The following is a 13,481-nucleotide window of genomic DNA, read 5'->3' on the forward strand; positions in this document are numbered from 1 at the left end:
GAACGATATCACATGTTCCTAAGCCAGAACTTCTAGGAGCTTCTCCCAAATCAGCAGTCAAGAGTAGCTTCAACTGAGGGGCAATGTTAGAGGATGTATTTGTTGTTTGCTTATTGTAAAGTTTATTTGTTGATATGTTTCTATTATAGTTGTTTCTATTATTTGAATTAGCACCATGCTTAGGCGCGTTAGCTAGGGTCCTCACTAGATATAAATTTAGCTTAGTTCAGTATGTCAGTGTGGTTATTGTTTTTGATTCACTGGTGAATATTGAGAATCTCTTTCTTTTCTTTCTTTGTTTCTGCCCTTAGTTTTCTTTCAAACTCTCTAATACTACTTCATTGAACTCTAAAAATACTGCACATTCTATGGTGAACTTTGAGTCTGTTATGCATGCTCTTGTTAATGTGAATATGACTTCTGTTGCATCACATAATGGTAGCAATACTAGAGGAGGTTTTGTACAAAGAGAAGGGGGAAGAGGTAGGGCATCAAATAGGCGAGTCTATTGTCAATTATGTGGCAAACCAAGGCACCTTGTTGATAAATGCTACCATAAGTTTGATAAATGCTACCATAACGTGATTGTTGAATTTCATTCAAATGTGTGTTTGATTAAGGACAAGAATACAAGGTTGGTGCTACTTCGAGGACATCTTAGGGATGGTCTTTATCAGTTGGTTCCTACTTTTGATCAAGCTACCAGCATCCCTGAGCACTATGTCAAGTCTACTTGTCCAGCGTCCTTTGTTGTTTCTTCATCCTATTTGAATAAATGTACTGATTTTTCTTCTTAATGTTGTAAAAGACAGCTTCCATTTAGTCATAGAATGTCTCCTAGTGTTTGTTTAGCCCAATACAATAAGACATGCTAGCAATGGCATGCTGGGTTGGGTCATCCTATATACAATGTATTGAAATTGATTCTTAATAAAATTAGAATTCCATGTTCTCTTTCATTATGTGATTCTTGTAAACTTGGCAATCATCATCAATTTCCGTTTGTCTCTCATGATATTACAGCAAAGAGACATTTAGAGTTGATATACTCTGATGTATAGGGTCCTTCTACTATTTCTGTTAAAGAGTTCAGATATTATATTATCTTTGTTGATGCCTATTTAAGATTCACATGGCTATATCCTAATATCCATTGAAATTAAAATCAGATGCCTTACCAACCTTTATCAGTTTTCATAAACTTGCTGAAAATCAATACCAAACTAAGCTTAAAGCTATCCAAACTGATAATGGGAGGGGGGGGAATTTCGAGCCTTTTTACCTTATCTACAAAGTCATGGAATACAGCCTAGGTTTTCATGTCCTTACACTCACCAACAAAATGGTGTAGTAGAAAGAAAACATAGACATGTAGTTGAGATGGGTCTTACATTGCTTGTTCATGCTCACATGTCTTTAAGATTCTAGGAAGAGGCATTTCAAACTACAATTTTTGTTATTAACATGCTACCATCCTCTTCATTACAGTTTCGTACCCCTTTTAAGCTTCTCTATGATAAAGCACCTAATTATCTATTGTTGCAACCTTTTGGATGTGCTTACTTTCCTTACTTGAGACCATATAACAAGCACAAGTTTGACTTTCATACCCACAAGTGCATAATTCTTGGATATAGCCATACTCAAGGAGGTTACATCTGTTTGCACCCTTCTGAAAAAAATTATATCTCTAGACATGTGAGTTTCTATTCGAATGAGTTTCCATTTCCAGTTCTCTTTTCTTCTTTATCCTCTGCTTCATCTGTGTCTATTCTAGATACTTCTTCTACTTTGATTTTTCAGTCTCTTCCTTCTTTTTCTTCCACCTCTCTTAGTCCTCAAGTAGCACAGTCTTCTATTCCTCCGAAGTCTGCACACACTACTGCAAGTTCTAATCATTCCTCATCTTAGGCAATCTCTTCTGCCTCATCTCTTCAGCCTGTGCAATCTTTTACTCCCAGAATGTCAATTTATGTTCCTAAATACAAAACTGCTCCAGCTCCCTCAATTCATCCTATGATCACTAGGTCCAAGACCAAACATCTCTTAACCACCTCTCCTCAAGCCTTGGTGAGTTCCTTGGAACCTAACATAGTTCATGAGGCCTTATTAGACTCACGATGGGTTAAGGCTATGGAAGAGGAGTTTTCAGCTTTGCAGAAAAATAACACATGGGAGCTTGTTCCATTTTCTAATGATATGAATCTGATTGGGTGTAAATGGGTATTCCGAATTAAGTATAACTCTGATGGGACTATTCTAAAATATAAGGCTCACCTAGTTGCAAAAGGTTTTCATCAAAATCCGGACATTGCTTATGCTGAAACATTCAACCCTGTTGTTAAAGCACCTACTATTAGAGTGTTGTTTTCTTTAGCAATGACCTTTGGATGGGATATACAACAAGTTGATGTAAATAATGCATTCCTAAATGGTGATCTTGAAGATGAAGTGTTCATGTCTAAGCCTAAAGGGTTTATTAGTTAGACACGTCTTTCTCATGTATGCAAGGCTGAAAAAGTCCCTTTATGGACTGAAGCAAGCTCCTAGAGCTTGGTATACAAAGTTAAGGAATGCTCTTCAATCTTGGGGTTTCTTAAGGGCTGTCTTAGATGCTTCATTGTTTATCAAACGAATATCTACTTTTGTCATTTTTATTTTAGTGTATGTTGATGATATATTGATTACAAGCTCGGATTCTGCTGCTTTACAGGCTTGTATTCATGATCTTGACACCCATTTTGCTCTAAAGACCCTAGGTTTAGTCAATTACTTCTTAGGGTTTGAGGCATATAGAGATAGCAAGGGTCTCTATCTTACTCAATCAAAGTATGTGTTAGACCTATTAAAGAAGGTTGCTATGTCAGATAGTAATTCGTGTGACACCCCAATTGATATTGTTGTATCTTTAACTGATGAAGGTGAATTGTTTGCTAATCCATCCTTGTATCGGACATTGGTTGGGTACAATACCTTACTTATACATGGCCAAACATAGTGAATAAGCTTAGTCAATTTTGGGCTAACCCTAAGCAACAGCACTGGTTGGCAAGTAAAAGGCTGTTGAGGTATCTTAAGGGTACAATCGGTCTGGGCCTCTTCTTTTCACCTTCTTTAGCAGATTTACCCCTTACTGTTTTCATGGATGCCGATCATGTTAGTTGTATGGTGTCTAGGCGATCAACTAATGGGGTGTGTGTATTTCTTGGTGATAATCTAATCGTTTGGAGTTCAAAGAAACAATCAGCAGTTGTTTGGTTCGTTAGGGAGGCTGAATATAGGGCTATTGCTCAGGGTTTGATAGAAGTGTTCTGGCTGAAATCCTTATTTGGTGAGCTAGGTTATTCGTGTGTGCATACTCCAATCGTTTGGAGTGATAATCAAGCAGCCAAAAGTATTGTTGAGAACCCAGTTTTTCATGCCTGTACAAAACAAATTGACATGGATATTCATTTTGTTCGTGAGAAGGTGGAGAAGAATGACATTGAGATCAGATATGTGCCTACCACTCATCAGATAGCAGATGTGTTTACTAAAGGATTACCAAGAGTAGGTTCAAGTTTTTGGTTGACAAGTTGCATATGCAGTAGTCTCCCATGGTTGCTAATTCTTGAGGATTCACTGCTAAACGAATGCTCAAAGGGAAGACCTTTTTGAGGGGGAATGTTGGAGAGATTACTTGAGCTTGTTTCTATTAGTATACTTGAGATTGTTTTCTATTATGTATTTACTTAGTGTATGCTGTTAGTATGTTGTTATATGCGGCTGTTAGTATGTTACTATATGCAGTGATGCGGTTTTGTTATAATGGTTAAGCACAGTTGTATATAAGCTCGATAAGCTTTCATTGTATGTTATTTTGGAAAACATTTTATTCATTTCTAAGAGGTAAAGTTCTAAGATCACTCTCTTCTTCTCTCTTGTGCCCTAGATTTCTATTGCCCTAACCTACTTTACATCGGGCATAGGCTTTTCAGCCTTTAGGACATCCTCTAGTTCAAGATTTCCCAAAAAGGCTCTCATCTTTATCTTCCATAGGCCAAAATCGTTTTGGTCATCAAATTTCTCAACATCATACTGTGTGGCAAAGGCTATAGAAGCCATTCCTGCAAGTATGTGATGAAATTCCAAGTTCTTGATGGTTCTTGATGAGAAGACCCAACTCTAATACCAATTTGTTAGAATTGAGAGCACTGGAAGCCTTGTAATCCTCACAAGAAACTGATCAAACACCCCTCAACACACTCTCAACTCCCCCAGCCAACATACAACCAACACAACAGTCAATAAAGAACAAAAATAAAAACATAAACAGAACAAGAAAGACAATCAAACCACATGAGAAAACACCAATTTTTATCCTGGTTCATGCCACGTAAATGGCACTACATCCAACCTTAGAACCACCACTAAGCAGCCTTCTTTATTGATGGATAATAGTACAGGACTTTCCCTCTTTCTCTCTCCCACAATACAAGCTTTCCCAAGAATGTACAAGACTATTCTAACTCACAGCCTTCTCACTCTCTTGGTTCTCGTGAAAACAGAAAGAGAACATGCAATTCTTAGACCCTCAGCCCCGTACCCTATTAATAGAAAATAGGGTGACATTTCTTATGGTCGGTTATGACATTACCGGATTTGCCCTCCACTAATAACTAATATTACAAGAGTGCCACCCGCCTGTCAACTACCCCATAACCGCAAACAAAACACTGCACATAATCCTATCACTAACGTGAGACAAGCTTCAACAAACTCATCTACCTATCACTCACGAGACCAGATATTGCCTTTAGTGTGAGCGTGGTAAGCCACTTCATGCATGCTCCCACAAAAAGGCATATAGAGGCAGCAAACCAGATCCTAAGGTATTTAAAGGGAAGTCCTGACAAAGGGTTATTGTTTAAAAATACTGGAGTCAAGAGATATTGTTGGTTTTTCATATGCAGGCTGGGCAAGAGCTGTTGATGATAGCAAGTTAACAACCGGGTATTACACAAAAGTTTGAGATAATCTAGTGACATGGAGAAGCAAAAAACAATCCGTAGTTGCTCGAAGCAGTGCAAAATGTGAAGTTGTTTAGTGATAGCAAATCAGCTATCAGTGTAATCAATAATCCAGTTCAACATATGAGGATGAAACATGTGAGGATTGACAGAGACTTCACCAAGTCAAAGATTAAGAATGGGACTATCACCTTGTCCTACATTCCTACCAATTCCCAAGAAGCTGATGTTCTAACCAAAGTACTTCAAAAATCAAGTTTCGATATTTGTATTTGCAAGCTGGAGCTGGGAATGACTGACATCATTCTCCAGTTTGAGGAAGAGTGTGTAGGACATGGAGACAAATGATCCATACTTTATGGGATCCCACAAATTGAGGGATCATGTATCCATATTTTCTGAATTTTCTTTTCTATCTTTTAGTTTGATGGGAGGAGTGTGGGTTAATTTGTATATAAGATGTTGTAGGTTAATTAGATGTGCGTGTGTGAAGATATCATTGTTGATTCGATTGTACGATTATTACAATGTTTCTATGTTATTACTCTTAGGTCCCTATCTTTATTCTTTCCTAACCATGGTGTCTAACTATCCACTATCCATGTTCGTGCATGTATCCATATATGGTTGTACCCATGCTTCTTAGTTTATAAACTTCCAAAATCCTAAAAGAAGACAAGTATTATACCATTCTTTTCAACTCTTAAAAATCTTATTTTACAAAACCAAAGCTATCCCTCTTTGACCATTCAAACAAAACACCCAAGGAACAACAAAGTCAGTACTAGTTTACCATTCTCAAGTACAGTTCATGGTCCCAACAACTTTGTTTTCTTCTTTCAAACACCATACATCCCGCTGCCATAAAATCCCTAGTAAAGTGATACGTAAAAATTTAAACCCATCAAAAAACCAACTGGAACAAGCATCACAAAAGCCTACTTTATCACCGCCACACAAAAAATTTAACCTCAATACTTGTAGGAGAGTGGTCCCCACACCAATCTTAAATCAAGCCATTTGTATGTTACAATATACTCAACCAACACAATACTTCAAGTAAAAACAGTTGCAGTGCATTGACAAACCAAACTAAATGAGAAGCCATAGCCTAAATTAGACAGTTGCATTCTGGTTTAGTGGTTTAGTGGTTTACATGCCATGCAAAACAACATACCAGTCCTCAATATCCTTTCCCGCGAAGCTGAATAGTCACTTTGGACAGTCTTTACAAAATTTCCTGCCAATTGGCTCTGGAAATAGCCAGAAGTTAGGACATTGAGGAAGTACAAAATCCATAAGGCGAAAGAAACAATATAAAGCAAATAACACATTTATTTCTTCCAACTTCAGTAAGTGTGTAACATTGAAGCAATATTCTATACTGATCACACTCTGTGGTTCTTTGAAAATTCTATCAACCAAACCTATTCACGATGACCGAATACTTTAAGCACATATGAGAACCAAATGCTCAACAGCATCACATGAATGTTTTTAGTAACTCTCACAGGAGATGTTTTGACATTCTATGTTAATCAAAAGATGTACAATGTAAGAATTAAAAACAAAAAGTCCCCACCTGTCCAGCAGCATTTTTAACAAATGTTGGTTCATTTGAAAAATTGTCCTGATCAATAACTCTTCCACATAGAGGACAACATCTGAGGTAAAGGAATAAGTAACAGTAATCAGCTTCAATGTAGTTCGCATGGTTGTCTGCCACACCCAAGTGATATAAAACTAGAGGAGATAAAGTTTTCTCAAAATGCATTAACCAACAAGAAGTAAGAATTGAAAAATAACTAGCTTGTTAAGGTACTCACAAGAAACCTTCATACAATGCGGGCCTCTCACAATTTTTGGCACAGCTACTACACCACACCATTCTGGAATAGCATAAATTGGCAACAAGAACTAACAAGAGTTGAGTTTTCTTGAAGACAAGGAAAACAAAATTTCCAATTTGAATCATAGAAAAGGAGATCAAACACACACAAGTGATTGAGATGTGCAACTGAACTCTAAAGTTTAAACCAAAAACAACTCAATAAAATGAAATTATTCTCTTAGTTATTCAGTTCAAATTAGTACACCAAGAACAGAAAGAACAAAACCAGAAAGTCATGTACGATTTCTCCTTCTCAGGTAAATACTCCCTCTGTCAAACATAAAGGCCACCACCCCTCTCTACAAACTGCGGGCAAAGCAACGTCATCCAACGCCACAAACAACCACCGCAAAGCCACCATTGCCACCAAGCTCCACCATCACACACTACAACCGCCTCAGCCGCCCCTGACATCTCCAACGATTGACGCCATCTAGGCTTTGGTCCCTTTGATAAGGCTTCTAGCGACCAGTTTTTTTATATACATATATGTATATATAAATATATACACGCATTTGAGGTGGGGGTTTTCGAAAAGTAAAACCTAGATCTACTTAGATTCGACAGTTAGATCTTTTTGATTTTTGGATATGTTGGTCACTGGAGCAAGGGTAGTTCAATGGTTGGAACCTGCTGTGGACGGTGGCTGACAATGCCTTCCAAAAACAGTATTTTGACCAAAATATTAATATTTAGATCTATCCTGTTGGATCAATCTCAGTTGTGGAGATATGAACTGAAAGAGAGAGACTCGAAAACCAACACTTGGTGGATCAATGCAAGGGGCACCAGTTTTAAAACTTTTTCAAAACCAAACAAAATAGCGGAAGCAAAAACAACCCTTCCAAGACCTAGTATAAGTCATCCATATGCTCAAAACACAAACCAACCATAGGGGGATTTCGGAAATACCTCTAAGAAAGATTTGTTGCTGCCGGTTGTCCACGAAGAAGCTCCAACGAACCTGCAAGCTAGGTGACTAGCCCACCTACTCAAATGTGGAGGTCCTAGTTTGTCCACGCCCGAGCTGCAACCGAACCCTTCTTCAAAGCACAGCTAGCACCCTCTTGAAGAAGGTGATACAAAGCTGGAGGAGCTCCACTGGTTGCACACTTGCTGTCCAACAACAACAAGATCCAAGGGAGAAGCAAGCTTTGAGGAGAGGAGCAAGAACAAACCTTAAGCTTGCATGCAACAATGGAGGAATTGAAGAAATCAACAAGAAGGAAGAAGAAGAAGAAGCTGAGAGAGAGCTCTGGAAATCTCTCCTCCTCCTCCAAGCTTCCAAATGCACGAGTGCTAACTCCACTCACCCCAACAGCTATGATACATAGCACTACATGGGAGGTTGTGCCCGGTGTTATGATTAGGAGCTCTTTTAATAACTCAAACAATACTTTATTTGCCAATTCTCTCAACACTCCTCACCTGAAATCAAAACCAAAACAATAGAAATAAGACTGAAATTGAAAGAACAGAATTTAAAGGAATGAAAACATAAATGAAACAATCAAACCACAAGAAGAGACAAGTGATATATCCTGGTTTGGATTGTAGTGATTGCTACCCTACATCCAGCCTTCAAACACCCACCAAGAGCAGCCTTCTTTATTACCAACAATGATCAGTACAACAGCTTGAGTAATTTCTCCTATTCCCGAGTACATCCAACACTCATTCTCCAAGATTACAAAGCTATCTTGCTCACTAGCCTTTCTCTCGGAATGAATATCTACTCAATACAATAGAATGAGAAAAATCCCTCTCTCGGCTACCCCTTTCCCTCTACTTGTAGAATTGGGTGGGCATCCTAATGAAGACTTTAGATAATTACAGTTTAACCTCATAACTTTCACTAATTTCAGATGGGATACAATTTCCTATCTAAATCTTCAATAGTCACTGATGAGCACTGCCTTCACTGATCTACTATGGCTGACTTTATCCTATACTCGAGACAACAACATAACAATTATCCACCATTGTCTTGAGTATAGATCCATTCTTCATCCATCAAAGCCTTGGCCTTCCAACAGATGAACTGAACCTGCTCTCATCTGGACTGCTACATAAACCTGATCACTCAAACACAACAAACATTAAGAATTTTCAAACAATGCCGCAAATTTTATCAATAGAACAAACTTGGATAACATTTCAGTTGCATTATCTATACCTACAACCTTTTATTAAGGATTAATTCCTCCTTCTCAAGGATTTCCTTAATGAATAAATTCCTAAAATCAATATGATTGATTCTTTCCATGGTGGGATTGATTCTTAGTCAAGAGATTGTACACATCTCAATTCAACCTTAACATTCTTTCTAGGAGTTTTGCTGTATAATCAGCAACTAGTAGACTCTAAATGCAAGGTTCCTGTTCTAGACTTGCTCCACCATAAACCAAATCCATATCTAAAGTTAATTTTACATACCCAAGAGTCCAATTTCACAGCATCCCAATGAACCTTACCCGGATTGATCATACATTTGCTGGCCACTTAACAGTCACAACAAGTTCACTCCCTTCTATTCTCGAGTACAACACACCCTCATTCTCAAGATCACAAAACTACCTTTTATCTAGCTTTACTCTCAGAATGCTCACAGCACTCGTTACAATAGAATTAAGAACTCGTAACATGTCAATTCCAGCCTTTAGGCTTTACCACTGCATTTGAGTAAGAACCTTACTCATTTCTCTTATCCTTGCTTCCTTATTAGAGGACTGCTCTTCTCTCTTATCTACTTATCTACTTTACCAGCTTACAAAGGTATGTCTTTTGGATAACCTATGCTGCCTTATGCTGTCTATTTCACTTTACTTCTATGCCTAATATTTTCCCAACTTCTCCTAGATCCTACACTTCAAGTGCTGACCTAAATCTCAGCTTTTAACTTGAGGATCTCTATGACTGATTTCCAAAGATGATACATTTACATCTCATTAGACATTGTCACGAGACCAGAAAAAGCTATTTGTTGAAGATTGTCTCGAGTTAGTGATAGGATTTTTGTGCAGTTGTTTATATGCGGTTAAATGGTTAGTTGATAGGCGTTGGGCCTCAAGTGTAATTAGTTCAAATTTTGGGGGTCAAACTGTAAATATCAATTATGTGCCTAGGAAATTTCACTATTGTCTATAAATAAGGCAGTGAGGGCTAGGGGTTAAGAGGCCGCATGTTCTCTTTCTGTTTTTCATGAGAGCTTTGAGAGTGGAAGGCTATATGTGTGTGTAAGTAGTCTTTGTACATTCTTGGGAGAGGCTTGTATCGTGAGAGAGAAAGAGTAGAGTTGTTGTACTGATCATCTATCAAAAAAAGAGGCTGTGCTCGGGTTTGAAGGCTGGATGTAGGGCTAATTCAAGTCGGCCTGAACCAGGATAATCTTTGTCTCTTTGTGTGGTTTGATGTTTTCATTTCTTGTTCTGTTCTTGCGTTAAATTTATGTTCTTTAGTATATGGTTGTGTTGTGGTATGTTGGTCGGGTGAGCTATGAGTGTGTTGTGAGGTGTTTGAGTGGTTTCTTGGGTGATTAAAGGCTGCCAGTGTTCCCAATTTCTAGCAATTTGGTATCAGAGCCGGGTCTCTCATCAAGATCCATCAAGAACTTAGAATTTCACCCCATACTCGCAGGAATGACTTCTATAGCCTTTGCCGCACGGTATGATGTGAAGAAGCTTGATGGCCAAAACGTTTTTGGCCTATGGAGGATGAAGATGAGAGCTTTATTGGGGAATCTTGGACTGGAGGAAGCCCTAGAGGTTGGAAAGCCTATGCCCGAAAACCCTATCTGAAGTCCAGAAAAAGGAAATCAGGGATAAGACGATAGAAACCATCAAAGAGTTTTTTAACACCCTTATTCTAAGTCTAGAAGATAAAAGTCTTGCGGGAGGTGTCAAAGAAGACAACCGTGAAGGATCTTTGGGATAGACTAGAGACACTTTACATGTTTAGAACCCAGTCCAAGCAACTGTACCAAAGATTTTCAACACAATGTAGAGTCCCAAAATCTGCCATAGAAGCCTTGGCAATGAACTCTAGAACAGGAAGAAGAGACCCTAGGTTTAAAGGTAGGTCTCGCTCTAAGTCTAGGAATGGCAAGAAAGTGATTAAATGCTTTCATTGCCATGAAGAAGGGCATATGAAGAAAAATTGCCCAAACAGGAAGAAAGAACCAGCCCTAAATGTTCAAACACCATGTGTGGTTTTGGCTATGAGAGTGCGGATGTCCTATAGTCTTTCTAGGTATGCAGTAAAAATAGCATAGGTCCTAGGGTTAGGGTGTAATTCTCATAGGAAATGGGTATTTACCCATAGAGACATGGTGGAGGGGGAAATGGTTTGTCTAGGCATCAAACTAAGGCCAAGATAATTGGAGATGTGAGAATAGGAAGCATGGTGGAGCTGTTCCAGAATATTAGAAGCTGTAAAATATGTCCCTGTTTTTAATAGAAAGCCTAATGTCCTTAGGAATAATTAGATAGTGAGAATTGGAGTCCTAAGAAGTTGCAAGGATCTCTTAGAGAGATGGTAGCAACCCTCAAGAATGGAGGTTATGTGGTGCATGCTTGCATTTATATGTGGATAAGCTGCAGCCACTAAAGGATAGCCTATGATAAGGTTAGGCTGTGTCATTTGTTGAGGATGGCTCACAATGGTGAGCAAGGACTAGGAAAGGTATCTAAAGCTAGGGATATCAGGGGAAGGGAAAATTTGAAGGTATATAGGAATAGAATCCATGTAGTTTTGGCTAGGTCTCCAAAGGTAGAAGTCTCCAAAATCAGTAAATCCCATTAGAAATCAGTTTCTAGGATGTTTTGGGAACCTATCTAAGCCTTGTCTCATGGTGGAGCTAGGTGAAGTGAACCTAGTGGTGATGATGTGTCCCAAAGGAATTCCCAAGCGTATATGAGCTTGCTGGAATTTAGGAAGCTTGCTGGAAATTGCTTCTGGTGTGGAAGGTTAGGTGTAGTAGAGTTGTGGAATAGGTATGCCTAGGTCTCCTAAAGCTAGGGTTCTTACCTATGAGGGAAAACTCTACTAATAGGACATGGAATTAGTTAATTCCAAGGCCAAGGGAAGGAATTTGGAATGCTGGCCAGCAAGGAGAATCCTTTAGGATGTCCTAAACTAACCTATGAACCAGGGTATAGCAATAGGGAAATCTGGAAAATGGTTTGATCAGATTCATTGTGTAAGCTTGGGCTAGAATGTGAGAGGGAGGAATCTAGTATAGCTTTGGCTCTTGCATTGAGGGTCCTTGTGAACAGTGAGGGGAAAAGGGTGTGTGCAAGGGTTGTCTTGTATGTTGAAGCCCATGGCTGATCAAAATTTGGATTAAGCAAGGAAATGGAAGGAGAATCACCTTGTAGGTAATTAGCAAGGGAATAGAAGGTCTAGTGTTGCCTAGGATGGGTGAAAGATAGAACCACAAGTAATCTACCAATGAGGTATGGAATGTTGGGTTTGAAGGATGCTTAGGCTCAGGTTTGAATGCTAAGGAGCAGGCTGGAAAATAGAACCTCTTGTACAAGAAGAGGTGATGCACTCTTGTCCAAATGGATGGCATGGAGCCATGTAAATTTGGGGAAAAATGAAGCTTGGACTTTTAAGTGGTATATCCCTTAGGTTAAAGGGGTGGAGTGCTGTGAAGTGGCTATTTGAGAATTAAGGAAGGTGCTGGAAATGGGGAAAAGTCTAGGAAAAATGCTAGACAAATGGCCATTGATTAAAGCAGAAGGCTTAATTTGGATCAAATAGGTATCGCTAACAACCATTATCCATGTGGAAACTAAGAGAAAAGTGATCTTATAGTATAGCCAAGGAATAAGAGGCTAGAGGGAAAGGTAAGCAAGGATTGGTTGCTTAGAAGGTCTCTCTAGGTATAAGATATGATAGTAGTTCCTTCGGTAAGATATAAGATTGGAAGAGTCCAAAAGGGTTAAAATTGAGTGCATAGGGAAGCTGTGAATATTCCAGTGGTATGCTTAGTATATTGATGGGCAGCTTTATTGGTATTTTCTCCAAAAAAAAAAACTCTCAAGGTGTAGCTGAGTGTTTAGATCAGTGTTTGAGAGTATGGGAGGAAGGATAAGCTGGGAAATACTAAGGCATAGAGATTGGAGTAGGGTTTGGACAGCTTAAGGCAGCCTAGGTTACCCTAATTGTAAGCATATTTTAGTAGACTGGTAGGTAGAGATGAGCAGTCATGTTTGTTTGAAGCAAACATTAGAGGAAGAACAGTGGTAAAGCCTAATAGACCGGTTTTGGGTGCTAGGAGTAAGTCTAGCAAAGTTAAGGCCAATCCAGGTAAAGTTCACTGTGTTGTGATGCTGTATAAATGTTTGGACACTTTGGATTAATGAGTAACATCATGTATGGATTTGGTTTATGGTGGATTGTGCCTAGCTGGAAATTATGCATTTAGGGTGTATATGTTGCATTTTGTATGCAGCAGGAACCCTAAAATATAGTCTAGGTAGGAGGAGTTGAAACAACCAATGGGCAGTCCAATTGGCTTAGTCCTTAGTCCCACCGTGGAGTATATCAATCATATTGATGTTAGGAATGTGTTCATT

At 38.8% G+C, this 13,481-nt stretch overlaps 1 protein-coding gene across 9 annotated transcripts in view; it reads right to left on the reverse strand.

Moving 5' to 3' along the window:
* The window catches only part of LOC127811380 (transcription factor IIIB 60 kDa subunit-like), a 99,636-nt gene that overhangs the window by 55,291 nt on the left and 30,864 nt on the right, over positions 1-13,481 (reverse strand). For 3 of the 9 annotated variants that reach the window (XM_052351183.1, XM_052351175.1, XM_052351174.1), the window contains 3 exons: positions 6,836-6,898; positions 6,592-6,673; positions 6,187-6,262 (listed from right to left, as the gene is read on the reverse strand). In XM_052351183.1, the coding sequence (XP_052207143.1) occupies positions 6,187-6,262; positions 6,592-6,673; positions 6,836-6,897 (220 nt within the window). In that variant the 5' untranslated portion in view covers position 6,898. Of the gene's footprint in view, positions 1-6,186; positions 6,263-6,591; positions 6,674-6,835; positions 6,927-7,812; positions 8,329-13,481 lie in introns of all 9 variants that reach the window. The other 6 variants (XM_052351177.1, XM_052351178.1, XM_052351179.1 and 3 more) reach the window with 4 other exon arrangements.

This window comes from Diospyros lotus, chromosome 10, assembly GCF_014633365.1.
Source record: "Diospyros lotus cultivar Yz01 chromosome 10, ASM1463336v1, whole genome shotgun sequence".
NCBI classification, from domain to species: domain Eukaryota; kingdom Viridiplantae; phylum Streptophyta; class Magnoliopsida; order Ericales; family Ebenaceae; genus Diospyros; species Diospyros lotus.